The sequence below is a fragment of the Acanthopagrus latus genome, chromosome 21 (assembly GCF_904848185.1).
Source record: "Acanthopagrus latus isolate v.2019 chromosome 21, fAcaLat1.1, whole genome shotgun sequence".
Classification (NCBI taxonomy): domain Eukaryota; kingdom Metazoa; phylum Chordata; class Actinopteri; order Spariformes; family Sparidae; genus Acanthopagrus; species Acanthopagrus latus.
The window spans coordinates 26,236,654-26,254,874 of NC_051059.1; the positions used below are offsets into that span (position 1 = coordinate 26,236,654).

Consider the following 18,221-nt stretch of genomic DNA (forward strand, 5'->3'; position numbering starts at 1 on the left):
CACGTGGCCCTCGTCTGATCTGGCAGCTCGTCCTGGTTTGGCCTCAGCTGCGTCAGAGCGCCACTTCTCCCCAGGTTCACCAGAGGAAACACCACTGCACAAAATGCTTTTCCTCCCAGCTGCTGCTCTGTGCTGTCTGTGTTCAGGTGAGTGTTTCCAGCCAATCAGGAGCCAACAAAGTCCACCTGGAACAAACACTGTCACACTCACCTTCATTTATCTGTCTGCTTCTCTACAGCGCTGGTTGCCATGGCAGCACAGCTGATCCAGGACGATTTAACATTGACCAGGAGAGTTGATGGAAGCGTCTCCTTCAGCTGTCGAGGAACTGAACAGTGTTATAGCGGCTGGCCAAATGTAGTCTGGTACCAGAAGAAAGACACAGAAACATTCACAAGGATTCTGTACCATGACAGGACCAGTTGTAACATAGAGCACAGGTTCGATCATCCTCAGAGAAATGATTTCTCAGTTGTGAATAATCAGAACGGCTGTGAGTTGAAGATCCAGACAGTTAAACTCCTTCATTCAGCCACCTACTACTGCTCCTGTTGGAAGAGTGTTCCCCACAGTGAGAAATGATCCGAGCAGCCTGAACAAAAACCAACAGATGAACAGACGTCAAACAGTGTTCGTGACAGGAAGAGAGCAGTAAACCACAGCCCAGGTTCACATGTTTCACCTCCATCTCAGCCACAGTCACAAACACACTGAACTGAGGGATTTATTTCATATTCTATTTATTTATATGTTGATCAGATATTCCAGCAGGTTTATTGTTGTTTCACACAGAGAGGAAAAAGGAGACAAACACAAACACAATGAGAAAATAAAGAGGAAAATAATTCAATTACAAACTCAAACATAATCCAGATGAATCAGTAAAACAACAAACATGCTTCAGAATATTTCAATAAAATGATATCAAACAGAATCAAATATTTACAGCCCAACGTCCTGCTGCTGAATAAAGTCCATCCGTCCCTCACAACACTAATGTGCTCTGAATGAAAACACTTCCAGCAGCACTTGTTGTTTAACACCTTTCAGCACATTTCACCACATCATTTCACTTCAGGACATTTTAAAAGACAAATCTTGGACACATAGTAAGTAAGTAAGTTTTGATTTAAAAGCAGTTTTTTCAAGACAAAGTTTGCAAAGTGCTGTACAGGGAAACGTAAAGATAAAACATAATTGAAAATATTGTTAAACAACATAAATGTGGACAAAATAAGTTAGATAAGATAAAATAAACCAAACATGCATGTACAGATATCTGCAAAGAATAATTACAGTTGTATTGTAGGGAATGCAAGATGATAGAGATGAGTTTTGAGAAGTTTTTTGAATATATTTAGTGATTCAGCTGCTCTGACAGAAGAGGGCAGACTGTTCCAGAGGGATGGGGCCCTGACGGCAGAAGCATTGTTACCCTTAGATTTGAGGAAGCAGCGGGTATAGATAGGAGGCCGAGGTCAGAAGATCTGAGTGGTCTAGAGGTGCAGTAAGGGTGCAAGAGTTCAGAAATGTAGGGAGGGGCAAGACCATGAAGGGCCTTGTATGTGAGGAGTAGTGTCTTGAAGTCTATTCTGTATTTTACTGGGAGCCATTGAAGGGATGCAAGAACTGGTGTGATGTGGGATCTGCGATTGGTTTTGGTTTGTAGTCTGGCTGCAGCGTTTTGTACGAGCTGCAGGCGAGACAGGGCTGCACGGCTGAGACAGGTGAAGAGAGCATTGCATTAGTCAAGGTGAGAGAAAATCAGGTGTGGATTAGAAGTTCAAGATGGCTGGTTGTTAGCATCGATTTGAGTTTTGAGATGTTCCGGAGTTGGAAAAAGCAGGATTGTACAAGTTTGTTTATGTGTGCTGATTAGAGGCCTGCAGCAGCCACAGATACTGGATTTATTCTCTGTTATCTGTCAGAGTGTTTGATTTATTGATTGCTGTCAGGATGTTCACAGATTTTCTATAAATCAAACAAAAAACTTCTAGAATAACTGACCGACCCGAGTTTGAACAGAAAGCATTCAGAATCCTGTCAGACTGACAGAATGGCAGGATTCAGAGGAACAATGGTCCAGAGAGAGTCAGAGAAAACTTCTTCATCAAAGCTCCTGAAGATCATTTGTAACCTGCGTTACAGCAACAATATTTACACATTTGTATTTTGTGTGATTTGCCAACACAACTGTGTAAAAACAAATTCCAGGTTTCTGTAACAGTTTGTCAGATGTAATGAAACATTAAGTTTTAACTACAAACTAAACTCTCAGGACTCTTTTTTCTGTGTGGCTCTGTGCTTCTATAAATTCAGAGTCAGATTGCAGAGCTAAGTCAGTTTCTATCAGTCGGTCGGTTTCTGTTTCTATCACACGGCAGCTTCAGCCGAGCCGTCGATCGGCGGCGGCGGCCTTATCCGTGAGCCGCAGGGGCTGATGGGAGCTCTGAGGACCTGTTAGAAACCACGTGGCCCTCGTCTGATCTGGCAGCTCGTCCTGGTTTGGCCTCAGCTGCGTCAGAGCGCCACTTCTCCCCAGGTTCACCAGAGGAAACACCACTGCACAAAATGCTTTTCCTCCCAGCTGCTGCTCTGTGCTGTCTGTGTTCAGGTGAGTGTTTCCAGCCAATCAGGAGCCAACAAAGTCCAGCTGGAACAAACACTGTCACACTCACCTTCATCTATCTGTCTGCTTCTCTACAGCGTTGGTTGCCATGGCAGCACAGCTGATTCAGGACGATTTAACATTGACCAGGAGAGTTGATGGAGACGTCTCCTTCAGCTGTCGAGGAACTGAACAGTGTGACTACAGCTATGTAGTCTGGTACCAGAAGAAAGACACAGAAACATTCATTAGGATTCTGTATCTTTGGAGGAACGGTTGTAACATAGGTAACAGGTACGATCATCCTCAGAAAAATGATTTCTCAGTTGTAAATAATCAGAACGGCTGTGAGTTGAAGATCCAGAAAGTTAAACTCCTTCATTCAGCCACCTACTACTGCTCCTGTTATAAGAGTGATCCCACAGTGAGAAATGATCCGAGCAGCCTGAACAAAAACCAACAGATGAACAGACGTCAAACAGTGTTTGTGACAGGAAGAGAGCAGTAAACCACAGCCCAGGTTCACATGTTTCACCTCCATCTCAGCTACAGTCACAAACACACTGAACTGAGGGATTTATTTCATATTCTATTTATTTATATGTTGATCAGATATTCCAGCAGGCTTATTGTTGTTTCACACAGAGAGGAAAAAGGAGACAAACACAAACACAATGAGAAAATAAAGAGGAAAATAATTCAATTACAAAGTCAAACATAATCCAGATGAATCAGTAAAACAACAAACATGCTTCAGAATATTTCAATAAAATGATATCAAACAGAATCAAATATTTACAGCCCAACGTCCTGCTGCTGAATAAAGTCCATCCGTCCCTCACAACACTAATGTGCTCTGAATGAAAACACTTCCAGCAGCACTTGTTGTTTAACACCTTTCAGCACATTTCACCACATCATTTCACTTCAGGACATTTTAAAAGACAAATCTTGGACACATAGTAAGTAAGTAAGTTTTGATTTAAAAGCACTTTTTTCAAAACTAAGTTTGCAAAGTGCTGTACAGGGAACCGTGAAGATAAAACATCATTAAATATATCATTAAAAAACAAATGTAAACAAAATAAGTTAGATAAGATAAAATAAACCAAACATGCATGTACAGATATCTGCAAAAAATAATTACAGTTGTATTGTAGGGAATGCAAGAAGGTAGAGATGGGTTTTGAGAAGTTTTTTGAATATATTTAGTGATTCAGCTGCTCTGACAGAAGAGGGCAGACTGTTCCAGAGGGATGGGGCCCTGACGGCAGAAGCATCGTTACCCTTAGATTTGAGGAAGCAGCGGGTACAGATAGGAGGCCGAGGTCAGAAGATCTGAGTGGTCTAGAGGTGCAGTAAGGGTGCAACAGTTCAGAAATGTAGGGAGGGGCAAGACCATGAAGGGCCTTGTATGTGAGGAGTAGTGTCTTGAAGTCTATTCTGTATTTTACTGGGAGCCATTGAAGGGATGCAAGAACTGGTGTGATGTGGGATCTGCGATTGGTTTTGGTTTGTAGTCTGGCTGCAGCGTTTTGTACGAGCTGCAGGCGAGACAGGGCTGCACGGCTGAGACAGGTGAAGAGAGCCTTGCATTAGTCAAGGTGAGAGAAAATCAGGTGTGGATTAGAAGTTCAAGATGGCTGGTTGTTAGCATCAATTTGATTTTTGACATGTTCCGGAGTTGGAAAAAGCAGGATCGTACAAGTTTGTTTATGTGTGCTGATTAGAGGCCTGCAGCAGCCACAGATACTGGATTTATTCTCTGTTATCTGTCAGAGTGTTTGATTTATTGATTGCTGTCAGGATGTTCACAGATTTTCTATCAATAAAACAAAAAATGCTTGAGTTTGAACAGAAAGCATTCAGAATCCTGTCAGACTGACAGAATGGCAGGATTCAGAGGAACAATGGTCCAGAGAGAGTCAGAGAAAACTTCTTCATCAAAGCTCCAGAAGATCATTTGTAACCTGCGTTACAGCAACAATATTTACACATTTGTATTTTGTGTGATTTGCCAACACAACTGTGTAAATACAAATTCCAGGTTTCTGTAACAATTTGTCAGATGTAATGAAACATTAAGTTTTAACTATAAACTAAACTCTCAGGACTCTTTTTTCTGTGTGGCTCTGTGCTTCTATAAATTCAGAGTCAGATTGCAGAGCTAAGTCAGTTTCTATCAGTCAGTCAGTTTCTATTTCTGTCACACGGCAGCTTCAGCTGAGCCGTCGATCGGCAGCGGCGGCCTTATCTGTGAGCCGCAGGGGCTGATGGGAGCTCTGAGGACCTGTTAGAAACCACGTGGCCCTCGTCTGATCTGGCAGCTCGTCCTGGTTTGGCCTCAGCTGCGTCAGAGCGCCACTTCTCCCCAGGTTCACCAGAGGAAACACCACTGCACAAAATGCTTTTCCTCCCAGCTGCTGCTCTGTGCTGTCTGTGTTCAGGTGAGTGTTTCCAGCCAATCAGGAGCCAACAAAGTCCACCTGGAACAAACACTGTCACACTCACCTTCATCTATCTGTCTGCTTCTCTACAGCGCTGGTTGCCATGGCAGCACAGCTGATTCAGCAGGATTTAACATTGACCAGGAGAGTTGATGGAGACGTCTCCTTCAGCTGTCGAGGAACTGGCCAGTGTGACCTTGACTATGTATACTGGTACCAGAAGAAAGACACAGAAACATTCAGAGTGATTTTTGATATTGACAGGCGTAATGGTGACATAGATAAGTCGTACAGTACTCATCCTCAGATAAATGATTTCTCAGCTGTAAACAATCAGAACGGCTGGGAGTTGGAGATCAAGAAAGTTAAACTCCTTCATTCAGCCACCTACTACTGCTCCTGTGTGAAGAGAGATCCCCACAGTGCGAAATGATCCGAGCAGCCTGAACAAAAACCAACAGATGAACAGACGTCAAACAGTGTTTGTGACAGGAAGAGAGCAGTAAACCACAGCCCAGGTTCACATGTTTCACCTCCATCTCAGCCACAGTCACAAACACACTGAACTGAGGGATTTATCTCATATTCTATTTATTTATATGTTGATCAGATATTCCAGCAGGTTTATTGTTGTTTCACACAGAGAGGAAAAAGGAGACAAACACAAACACAATGAGAAAATAAAGAGGAAAATAATTCAATTACAAACTCAAACATAATCCAGATGAATCAGTAAAACAACAAACATACTTCAGAATATTTCAATAAAATGATATCAAACAGAATCAAATATTTACAGCCCAACGTCCTGCTGCTGAATAAAGTCCATCCGTCCCTCACAACACTAATGTGCTCTGAATGAAAACACTTCCAGCAGCACTTGTTGTTTAACACCTTTCAGCACATTTCACCACATCATTTCACTTCAGGACATTTTAAAAGACAAATCTTGGACACATGTCAGTCTGTGTACTTTGTAGCCATTAGATTTCCTTTTTGAAGTCAAAAATCAAAGAAATAGGAAAGGATTTGTGTCCAGTTTTCGTTTTGAAATTAGAAACCAAAACAATGACAAATTACTCATTGACTGATTGTAGTTTCATAGTTCCATGTCCATGTGTCCTGGTAGATTAACCTGCTGTAGCCTCCTGTTTCTTCTGCACAGCTTCGTCCTGTAAATGACAACATCCAGTCTCAGAATATGAAAAAACAGGCTTTTTTTTCCATTTCCGTTTTCTAGTGATTTTATTTTTTGTTATATGAAATAGATTTTCCAAATTTGACTCATCCCTTTTTGACCATGAAAAAGAAAAACCCTTGTATTTCAATTTAGTTTTTTTTATTTTAAAACCAAAATCAAATAACTGCTAGTTTTTAGTATTTTAATATCCATTTCTGAAAGGAAAATCAAATGACCAAAAGATACACAGACCAGGCTGGTAACAAAGGATCTGGTACTAAAATGTGTTTGGTGTTTAGATTTGATCACCATCATGTTCCACTAACTCGCTAACAGCTTTAGCAAAACATCACCTGGTCCTGTGGAAGACTCCGGTCATACACAGTGATGCAGAGTGCAAAGGTCAGAGTGAGCAGACAGACAGGTACGTATGTAGACAGACAGGTAGCCTGTCCAATCATTTCATACGGGTCCAATAAAACCATTGGACGGGCTTATTAGAGGCCTGCAGCAGCCACAGATACTGGATTGATTCTCTGTTATCTGTCAGAGTGTTTGATTTATTGATTGCTGTCAGGATGTTCACAGATTTTCTGTAAATATAAGAAAAAATGCTTGTAGAATAACTGACCGACCCGAGTTTGAACAGAAAGCATTCAGAATCCTGTCAAAGTGACAGAATGGCAGGATTCAGAGGAACAATGGTCCAGAGAGAGTCAGAGAAAACTTCTTCATCAAAGCTCCAGTTTTGCTGCTGTGTGTGATAACAGTACGTTGTATTCAGCAGATGACGAACCTCAATTCGCAACTGGTTGAGGGAGAGATGACCATAGTGCACCGTGTGGTCGTTGTGTTATTCTTTGTTGTCTGGTAAGCTCTCGCTTAGCTTCTTTCCTTTTAGTAACTCACACATCCGCACACACACCTCCATGCATATATATCCCGGGTAATACACATATGTAATCTTATGAGCGATCTGTTGGAGACCTATAGTTAACAACCCCACTGTAACATACGTGTCTAGTGATTTTCCTTCTTACTGACTGCACAGGCAGACGCCTCTTGGTAACACAACTCCCTTTTTAGGATCTGTGGGTCTAACCCCTCCAAATTCACCTCGGGTGTGATCAAAGTGCAAATGAAGCCAAAGACGACTGTTCAAATTTTACGTATTTGTGCAATGATCATCTTTGGTCAGCACACTTACTCCCGCCATTTTTTAATTCAAGGTATATGATTCAGCAGAATCAGAATCATCACCTCTGAATTTGTGTTTTCACGTGACTTCAACAAGTCATGTTCGGTGTTTCCTGTAGTCTCTCTAACGAGATTTCCCGAGTCACGCCCACCAATTTTGTAGTCCGGAGAATGTGACTTCCCGAGCCCCCACAGTCAAGTCAACATGGCTAACGTTACCACAACTCAGAGCTACAAATTCATCGTGTTGTTCAGAGAAATACAGCTCAGTATTCAGGATGACCTGACAATTAAAAAATTAGACACACCAGAGCAAGTTTAACTATCAGGAAGTTTCTACTGAGGGAGGGAAGTCGTATCACCGTGAATCTTTGCAGTAACATGGTCAGAGCTCTCCTCTTATATATGATGTTTCTGGATTAATATTGCAGCTGCATTAATGTGATGTGCCATTTTACTGCAGGTTGAGCTCACTGTAACTACTTTATGCACTGTTGGCTAGTTTAATCTGCTGCAATGCATCATATTCTATAAGAGTTTATTCAGCTGAAGAAGGAAGAGAAAAGGAAGAGAAAAGGAAGAGAGAAGTCAACACATAAAGGAACACTTCCTCCTTCAGTTTATCACAAACGTTCAACAGCAACACATCTGGAGATTCATGGTTTTCACTGGACAGGAAGGTGATGAAAATCTGTAATCTGAAAAGTTAAAAGTAACTAAAGTTGTCAGACAAATGTAGTGGAGTAGAGTTAAATATCTGCCTCTGGGTAGAAACATAAAGTAACATCAAATAGAAATCTTCAAGTAGCAGGTGGACAGAGGATGCTGTCAGCACAGCCCTTACACACCTGGATCAGCCCAACACATATGTAAGAGTGCTGTTTGTGGACTTCAGCTGAGTATTCAACAGGGTCATCCCCCTCAAAGTGAGCAACCTGGGTCTAGACAGTTCACTGTGCATATGGATACTGGACTGTCTTAGCAACAGACCACAAAACGTCAGGATGGGAGGCCGCACATCATCCACTCTCATCCTAAACACTGGCACACCACAGCAGTGGCACACCAGTTACCATCCGCCAAGGAGACGGCAGAGGAAATGATGAACCATGTGTTTCGAGTCCACGGATTTCCTAAGGACATCCTTCGACATGGAGCAAACACCTGGTCTGGGTAGAGTATGCTCACAATTCGTTGCCCACCTCTGCTACTGGTCTTTCTCCCTTTCATTGTGCCCTAGGTTAGCACCCCCCGCTGTTTCCAGACAATGAAATGGAAGTGTTGGTTCCCTCCGCCTACGCCATGGGTTCGATGTTGCCGACGCATCTGGGCAGCCGCCCGACAGGTACTGATCTGCCAGGGAGACTAGGTTGAAAGGACGGCAGATCTTAGAAGGCGTCCTGCTCCCAACTATCAGCAGGGTCAGAGAGTATGGCTGTCAGCGAAGGATTTGAACCTCAAAGTCCCATCCAAGAAGTTAGCTCCTCAGTTCGTGGGTCCCTTCCCCATCACTAGGATTATTGGTCCTGCGCCTGTTCGACTGCATCTGCCCCGGTCCCTTCGGGTACACCCAACCTTCCATGTAAGTCAAGTCAAGCCAGTCAAGGAAAGCAAGATGGTGCTGATCACCACGCCCCCACCACCATCCAAGGTCATTGAAGGAGGTCCAGTGTACAAAGTGAAGCGACTGTTGGCAGTTCATAACCAGGGCCAGGGCAGGCAATGGGTACCATCCCGTCACATCATAGACACCAACCTCATGACAGACTTTCATCGGGATCATCCTGATCAGCCTGGGCTGTCAGGATTCGGGCTTGCATTCCTCAAATGAAGTATTGCCAAGTTTTATTTTCTGTATTTGTTCCTCTTGAGAAGAGTGATTTTGATTTAATAGTTTTCTGATTAGGATTTGATTTTCAGTTTAAAATCTTTCATAACCATTTGATTTCCTCCTTGTGGAGCACTTTTTGTTGTACCTTTTGTATATACTTAGTGTAGATAATTTTCATAGCCTGTGTGCTGTCCTCTTCGGAGTGTTTTTGTTTCATTTAAATTTTCATCGTACTTACATCTCTCATCAGACGGTGAAGGCCCAGCCGAGACATTACTTCCTCAGAAAGCTAAAGCACGCTCACCTCCCTCAACAACTGCTGACCAACTTCTATCAGTCAGTGACAGAAAGCCTCCTGACCTGCTGCTGCACAGTGTTTCTCCAGCTGCACAACACGGGACAGCAGAGCGTGTCATCGGGACGACACCACCCCCTCTCAGAGACATTTACACCCCTGCCCTCTGGGAAGAGATATAGATCTATCAGATCTGAAACAAACAGACTGAAGAACAGTTTCTTCTCCCAACGCCGCATTTATATCTCGTCAACAGTTGAACTGTAAATAGTTTTATTAATTGCACATTATCAGGCCCGGTGCCACTGTCCTTTATTAGCTCTAACAGGTAGTTACCTTTACATCTAAAGGGGTCTTGAGGGTGAACTCATGATTGTCGACCCATCTGTGGATGATCACTGTGTAATGTTCATCCAAACTATACAAATAGTTCACTGCAACATGACAATATCAGCTGCCTTCATTTCCCTGAGTCACCTCAGACATCATCACAACAGTTGCCCCCCTGAGAGATTTGGCAGGAGCTGCCACTGGAGCTGGTGGAGCTGTCAGAGTCAGGAAAACAAGAGGTTACAGAACCACAGCCACAGGAGACTGATTCAGCACAGGAACTGGAGACAGCTGCAGCTCAGCTCAGACAGGTTGCTGCAGAACAGGAACAGAGGACTGCTGCAAGGCAGAGCAGGAGGCCGGCAGCTGGAGGTCTGGACGGGGATCAGGAAAGACCGCCGGTCCGGCTCTGGAGCCAGTCTGCTGACCTGCAGACAAGGAAGCAGGAACAGGTGTCGACTGGGCCGCAAACTGAGGACCAGGAACTGGTGGACCTGCTGGTGGAGCTAGATAACAAGTCAGAATCAACCAAGTCAATGAATGAAGTTCATCCTCTGGGGACCAAGAATGTCTGTAGAAAATGTCATGTCAGTCCATCCATCCATCCTTTGGTCCAGGTCCAATCCATGTGGACTAAAGTAGTGGAGCGACAGACATCAGCATCCACAGAGCAACACTGCTAGTGTGTCTAAAAAGACAATAAAAGAAGAGACAGTCATGTTGATATGAACATTAGAGAAACACATCATGGAGCTGAAACATGATCCTGCTTCATCATTTGGACTCGTTCACCTCAGCCGACACGTTCAACAGCACACAGGTTTTTGTATTACTCTGTCTCACTGTGGGAGGAGGTGTACACCTGATCTTTGGCTCTGGAACTAAACTGGTTGTAACAGGTAAGAATAAAGCTTCATTTTCCTTCAGTTGTTTTATTGAACAAGTGTAAAATGTGTTTTTAATGAGTTTCTGCTGCTTCAGGCTTTACATGTTAGTTTGTTGATAATTAGTAGAGAATTCTTGCGGCCGTGCAGCTATTGTTCCATAAAAAGGTTCATAACTCCTGAAAAGATGTTTAAATCTCACTGCACAGCTGAAGTTCTTCTTTATTTCTGCAGGAGATCAAACTGATTCATAGAGAAAAAGTTTGATGTTGACAATGTTACAAATATACAGTATTTGATCCTCTCAGTAATTCAGCACCATCTCTTGTTTTTATAAAACATCATCATATATGATATTAAACATCATTTAATATATGTCAGTAAATATATTTGAAAAACATACAATTTTAAATAGGTTGTATAGGATCATTAATAATTCATTAATAAATGGTCAAATGTGTTTCATATGATGGTACAAATGTCTTTTAGTGTGAAATATATTTATACATGAAGACAAAAACATACTGAACATGATGTTACAATAAATATAATATATGCACATAAATTTATATATTTCAAGATGTGATATCAGATGTTATATAATGTTACACACATATATGTGTTTCCTTGTTAATCTGATGTTAATGTAAATATAACAATTAATAGTAAATGAAGCTTAGCACAATTTAAAAGTAAATATATTGTGTAAACGTATGATGGTAAATATTGTGTATATGACACTGCACATATTATAATTCAACTGAGACGCGTTATATATTCATTTTATATTATATTATATATCATATTATGTTACAAGAATTACATTTTAAATTACATTTCTGATTTTAAATCTCAAACTGCATCAAGACATTGTATTTTATATGATGGTACAAATGTCTTTAACTGTAAAATATATTTATACATGAAGACAAACACTGAAGATGGCATCACAATAAATATATAATAAAGAAATTATACTACAATATAAAAAAACATTATATTTTGAAAAAAAAACTTTACAGTATGATGAACAATGGCACTTGAAACTATGTATTTTCTATGTTGATAGACTTTTAAATATTTTAAACATAATAATGAATATATTGACTCATAATTTAACATATCATTTAAACAATGAAAAATAATAATTCCAAACCTAATTTCAAATAAGTATCCAAATAAGTAAATGTATGCAGCACATGATGGTAAATATTGTGTACAACATACTGTTTTTTAAAAAAAAAACGTATATCATGTTATTCGATATTGTATTTTAATTTATAATATAATATTATGACATTTGATCACTAAATGTGATGATCAATAAATTATCACCTGTCTTCATGTTATATTACAGATAATTTATTATTCAAATTGAACTGAACATTTCATTGTAATTGTGTATACATTTTAAAATACTGAAATACAAATTAGTGATATTGTTGATAAACTGTTTTTCTTTAGCAGCTGGACTAAAGTACAGGATGTTAAATCTGTAATATGTTAGACATGTTGTAATCAACTAAAAAGTATTTTATGTCAATGTAAAAATATATTTCATTATAAGATATATATTAACATAATATTTAGAGAAGGTCTTAAATTTTGCGACGATCATTATCACAATTATATCATGTTTCATATAATTAAATCAAGTTTTACCTTCTCTTATATTAAATAATGTCTTTATTCACACTAGTCATGTGAAAACATGTATTTGTAATTTAGTGAATTTAAGACAACATGAAATTCAAGATGCATTTTTAAAAATATTTACAATATGTGGTGAATAATGTAAACATTAAAATGTCAGCGTGTATTAAACTTGAGGGTAAATATGTCCTTTATTATAATCTGTCTTTTATCATGATACAGATGAAGATTTTCCATTGTATGAAAATATGATGTTATATTATTATTAGTAAGAGTCATAATAATGATGAATGTGCAGATTGAAAGAAAGAAGTGCTGAACACATGATGTTGTTTGTCCCCATATAACATATGATGACATGACATGATGAGTGTGTTTGATGTGCAGGTGAATCCAGTCTATGTGTTGAACTTTGTGCTGTATTGATGAGTAGTTTAGTGATCAGAGTCCATGTAGTTTCCAGGATCACACTGAATGCAGTGCAGTGCTGGAAGCTGCTGTTGACTGTGTCAATGTGTGTCTGTGCTGCTTGTTGCTGCTGTCAAACTTCAGATGAGCAGGTAGTGAAGCCCGTGGTGAGCGTGTACCCAGCAGCATCCAGAGCCCACCTGGAGGGGAGGAGCTCCCTGCTGTGTGTGGCCTCAGCCATGTTTCCTCCTCTGGTCCGCTTCTCCTGGAAAAGACGAAAGGAGGATCAGAAGCAGTGGCTCCCTGCTGAGGGAGAGCAGCTGGAGCTCAGAGAGTCGGAACGCGCCGCCGCCATCTTGCTGGTTGAAGGGAACGCCACCTCCACGTATAAATACCACTGCTCCGTCCAGCACGAGTGGGGCACAGTGGAGGTCCCAACAGAACAAGGTAATGAAGGCTTGGTGACTGTGTTCAGCAGTGATTCAGCTTCATGTGGAGACGCTGTCAAAGACGGCAGAGGAGCAGAGGACTGACATTTCTTTTGGCCTCTTTTCTGTTTCAGAGGTTCCAGCAGCTCCAGCAGCCTCCTGTCCTCCAGAGAGAGAGCCAGCAGACCTGCCAGCTCTGCAGCAAGCTGACTGTAAGATCACCTGCTGCCTCTCTGCATGGACAGCTCCAATGTTCTGCTGCAGTTAGGGCTGCAGATCAGTCTGTTCACTTTCTGCTCATCACTGAAGGAGTTAAACAGACACTCCCTGATTCTGTTAGAGTGTCCAACAGCACAACTAATACCAGTGACAGAGCTTTCACTCCACACTCTGACAGATAACACGTTTTAAGGCAACTATACTATATTTTGGCCTTTGAGGCAGCTATAGAAACTTTGAGGATTATATCTTAAAGCTCCACTATAAATATTTCTATATGGAGAATGAATCTAATGACTGTGTGTGCAGTGAAATGTGAAACTAACACTGTCTGTGTGTGTGTGTGTCAGTGTCCTTCCAGTCTCAGTGCAGGGTGAAGCTGCTCTGTGTGCTCTACACAGTGCTGATAGTGAAGAGTCTGGTGTACTGCTGTGGACTCTCTCTGCTGAGGATCCTCTGAAACAAGGGACCGTCCACCAGCTGCTCACATGCTGACTGACTGTTTCCTGCTCGCCTTTTCTCACCATCAGATCTCATCAGTTCGTCTCATTGATCACTTTGATCAGCAGTCACAAATGTCAATGTTCATGTTTTGTGGTTGGTTGTAAAATGAATCTTTTGATGCACAGGTTAGATTCAGTCATCCTACATATATAAATACGTATATACACATATATATCTGCAGTGACTGAGTATAAATTCCGTGGTATAGTGTTATTTTCATCCTCTAGTTTATTTCCACTTTGAATTGTGACTTGTATAATAATAGAACATGAAGCTGAATCATTAGCTGTCTGCTAGATATTTGATTGTTTTAATATTTTTCTCTTCTTGTCTTTCTTTTTAATACATTATGCAGAGTGTGGCAGCTTTGTTCAATTCTTTCACTGTAACATTCTCAATAAAGTGAAAAATCACAGTGTGTGTGTTAGAAACAGTTTGTTTTTATGGATTTCAGTTTGTCGTCAGAGCAAATCATCAGAAACAGAATCAACTTCATGGACCATGTATGGTGACGCCTACAAGTCATTTGACTCTGGTTGTAATTAGCTCTCAATATACTTTCACACAGCAGCCAGAACAAATGTAGAGGAAGATGTGAATATTAGCATACAGCTAAACAAGGACAACAAAGCTAAAGAAAGAGAAGCAAACAGAAACATAGAGCTATTATATACAAGTCAGTAGGTGTGGCTGTGCCACCAGGTTCAGTGCTGAGCCCCTTTTATAATTGTGTCAGTGTGGATGTCAAACTCTACGCTGATGACACTGTTGTTTCCACACATGAACAAACAGCAGAGCGAGCTGCTTTCAAGCTACAACTGCTATAAAATGATCACACAGCAGCTTCATCAGTGGCCTTCCAAGTTGGTGTCAGGCTGCAGAAACTGTCAGTAAACTGTCACCTTTACAGAATCAATCAAACAGAATCAACAGATCTTTTATTTCAGCTTCTCAGCTCCCAGGTTTGTCTCCCAGGTGAATAAGACAGATGGAAGCTGAGACAGTGAGTACTGAGCGCTGTAACTGTTGTAACTGTCGTTGTGTTGTTCATGTGAAAAAGTGCAGCTAACGGTGAGGAGGCTGCAGAGCAGAAACCCACACAGCCCGTCTGCTGCAGGAAAGGAAGTGCTGGTTGGCTCTCAACAGTTTTTTCTGAGTCCTAATAACCACTGAGAACAGATTCATATCTGCTGCTGTACACACTCATCAGCTCCTCTCTGTGTGGACACCCACGGGATGCTGATGACGGTCGCCATGATGACACGATGACGCTCCGCCCTCTTATTTTACTGGCGACAAACCCACAGTGACATCTAGTGGATAAAAAACACACAGCAGTAAATGAGGAGTATTACTGGCATTATTGTTGGTACTACTTCTTAAAATACTTCAAATCCTTTTTCTACTGCAACTATATTATGAACTATATTATTACTATATTATTCTGCTGCTGCCTGTTACAGTAGATGGAGTCATATTACTCTGACATGTGCTATACTAACTATAACTATAGAAGTCTAACTGATCACAGCACTGTGTCACTTCACTTGAGACAGTACTGCAGTATTAGTTGAAGTACATCTCTGCTGGTGGGTACTGTGTGTATTTGTACTGGAAACGGTTTGATGTGTCATAGAAATTAAATGATTCAGTGAAATGACAGAAACGTAAGGAGACGTTTAAGGCTTCAAATCACAGTCGAGAAGTTTTGTGGATTTGTCATTTTGTCTTTTCATCACAGCTGTTCAACAACAGATAACAGTCTGTGCTACTAAATTCACCACCAACCTGAATGTGTTGCTGCTCACATGAATGTGGGTTTCGATTTCTATCACACGGCAGCTTCAGCCGAGCCGTCGATCGGCAGCGGCGGCCTTATCTGTGAGCCGCAGGGGCTGATGGGAGCTCTGAGGACCTGTTAGAAACCACGTGGCCTTCGTCTGATCTGGCAGCTCGTCCTGGTTTGGCCTCAGCTGCGTCAGAGCGCCACTTCTCCCCAGGTTCACCAGAGGAAACACCACTGCACAAAATGCTTTTCCTCCCAGCTGCTGCTCTGTGCTGTCTGTGTTCAGGTGAGTGTTTCCAGCCAATCAGGAGCCAACAAAGTCCACCTGGAACAAACGCTGTCACACTCACCTTCATCTATCTGTCTGCTTCTCTACAGCGCTGGTTGCCATGGCAGCACAGCTGATTCAGGACGATTTAACATTGACCAGGAGAGTTAATGGAGACGTCTCCTTCAGCTGTCGAGGAACTGACCAGTGTGACGGCAGCTATGTATACTGGTACCAGAAGAAAGACACAGAAACATTCACAAGGATTCTTGATATTAGCAGGAATAGTGGTTCCGTAGATAAAGGGTACAATCATCCTCAGAAAAATGATTTCTCGGCTGTGAATAATCAGAACGGCTGTGAGTTGAAGATCCAGACAGTTAAACTCCTTCATTCAGCCACCTACTACTGCTCCTGTTATAAGAGTGATCCCACAGTGAGAAATGATCCGAGCAGCCTGAACAAAAACCAACAGATGAACAGACGTCAAACAGTGTTTGTGACAGGAAGAGAGCAGTAAACCACAGCCCAGGTTCACATGTTTCACCTCCATCTCAGCCACAGTCACAAACACACTGAACTGAGGGATTTATTTCATATTCTATTTATTTATATGTTGATCAGATATTCCAGCAGGTTTATTGTTGTTTCACACAGAGAGGAAAAAGGAGACAAACACAAACACAATGAGAAAATAAAGAGGAAAATAATTCAATTACAAACTCAAACATAATCCAGATGAATCAGTAAAACAACAAACATGCTTCAGAATATTTCAATAAAATGATATCAAACAGAATCAGATATTTACAGCCCAACGTCCTGCTGCTGAATAAAGTCCATCCGTCCCTCACAACACTAATGTGCTCTGAATGAAAACACTTCCAGCAGCACTTGTTGTTTAACACCTTTCAGCACATTTCACCACATCATTTCACTTCAGGACATTTTAAAAGACAAATCTTGGACACATGTCGGTCTGTGTACTTTGTAGCCATTAGATTTCCTTGTTGAAATCAGAATAAAAAAAAATAGGAAAGGATTTGTGTCCAGTTTTCGTTTTAAAATCGGAAACCAAAAAACGAAAAATTACTCATTGACTGATTGTAGTTGCATAGTTCCATGTCCATGTGTCCTGGTAGATTAACTTGCTGTAGCCTCCTGTTTCTTCTGCACAGCATCGTCCTGTAAATGACAACATCCAGTCTCAGAATATGAAAAAACAGGCTTTTTTTTCCATTTCAGTTTTTTAGTGATTTTATTTTTTGTTATATGAAATAGATTTTCTACATTTGAGTCATCCCTTTGTGACCATGAAAAAGAAAAACACCTTGTATTTCAATTTAGTTTTTTTTAATTTTAAAACCAAAATCAAATAACCTCTAGTTTTTAGTATTTCAATACGCGTTTCTGAAAGGACAATCAAATGACCAAAAGATACACAGACCAGGCTGGTAACAAAGTATCTTTTACTAAAATGTGTTTGGTGTTTAGATTTGATCAGCATCATGTTCCACTAACTCGCTAACAGCTTTAGCAAAACATCACCTGGTCCTGTGGAAGACTCCGGTCATACACAGTGATGCAGAGTGCAAAGGTCAGAGTGAGCAGACAGACAGGTACATATGTAGACAGACAGGTAGCCTGTCCAATCATTTCATACGGGTCCAATAAAACCATTGGACGAGCTTATTAGAGGCCTGCAGCAGCCACAGATACTGGATTTATTCTCTGTTATCTGTCAGAGTGTTTGATTTATTGATTGCTGTCAGGATGTTCACAGATTTTCTATAAATCAAACAAAAAGCTTCTAGAATAACTGACCGACCCGAGTTTGAACAGAAAGCATTCAGAATCCTGTCAGACTGACAGAATGGCCGGATTCAGAGGAACAATGGTCCAGAGAGAGTCAGAGAAAACTTCTTCATCAAAGCTCCAGAAGATCATTTGTAACCTGCGTTACAGCAACAATATTTACATATTTGTATTTTGTGTGATTTGCCAACAAAACTGTGTAAATACAAATTCCAGGTTTCTGTAACAATTTGTCAGATGTAATGAAACATTAAGTTTTAACTACAAACTAAACTCTCAAGACTCTTTTTTCTGTGTGGCTCTGTGCTTCTATAAATTCAGAGTCAGACTGCAGAGCTAAGTCAGTTTCTATCAGTCGGTCGGTTTCT

The 18,221-nt window shown here is 40.9% G+C and overlaps 1 protein-coding gene across 2 annotated transcripts; it reads left to right on the top strand.

Moving 5' to 3' along the window:
* Positions 1 to 9,967: 9,967 nt before the first annotated feature.
* On the top strand, positions 9,968 to 14,327 carry LOC119010689 (immunoglobulin lambda-1 light chain-like). Of its 2 annotated transcripts, none has more exons than XM_037083048.1 (4): positions 9,968 to 10,787; positions 12,978 to 13,280; positions 13,396 to 13,473; positions 13,825 to 14,327. In XM_037083048.1, exons 1-4 carry the CDS (start codon positions 10,649 to 10,651, stop codon positions 13,938 to 13,940), a joined length of 636 nt encoding a protein of 211 aa, XP_036938943.1. In that variant the 5' UTR covers positions 9,968 to 10,648; the 3' UTR covers positions 13,941 to 14,327. The 2 variants fall into 2 exon arrangements, with proteins under 2 accessions (XP_036938943.1, XP_036938945.1); XM_037083050.1 differs by having other exon boundaries at positions 9,979 to 10,787; positions 13,831 to 14,324.
* Positions 14,328 to 18,221: the final 3,894 nt, after the last annotated feature.

Excerpts from the sequence above, each read along its gene's own strand:
- LOC119010689 (XM_037083048.1), top strand. The coding sequence starts at position 10,649 with ATGATCCTGCTTCATCATTTGGACTCGTTCACCTCAGCCGACACGTTC. Across the intron at positions 10,788-12,977 it reads AACTAAACTGGTTGTAACAG|ATGAGCAGGTAGTGAAGCCC; the intron begins GTAAGAATAAAG and ends GTCAAACTTCAG. Across the intron at positions 13,281-13,395 it reads GGAGGTCCCAACAGAACAAG|AGGTTCCAGCAGCTCCAGCA; the intron begins GTAATGAAGGCT and ends TTTCTGTTTCAG.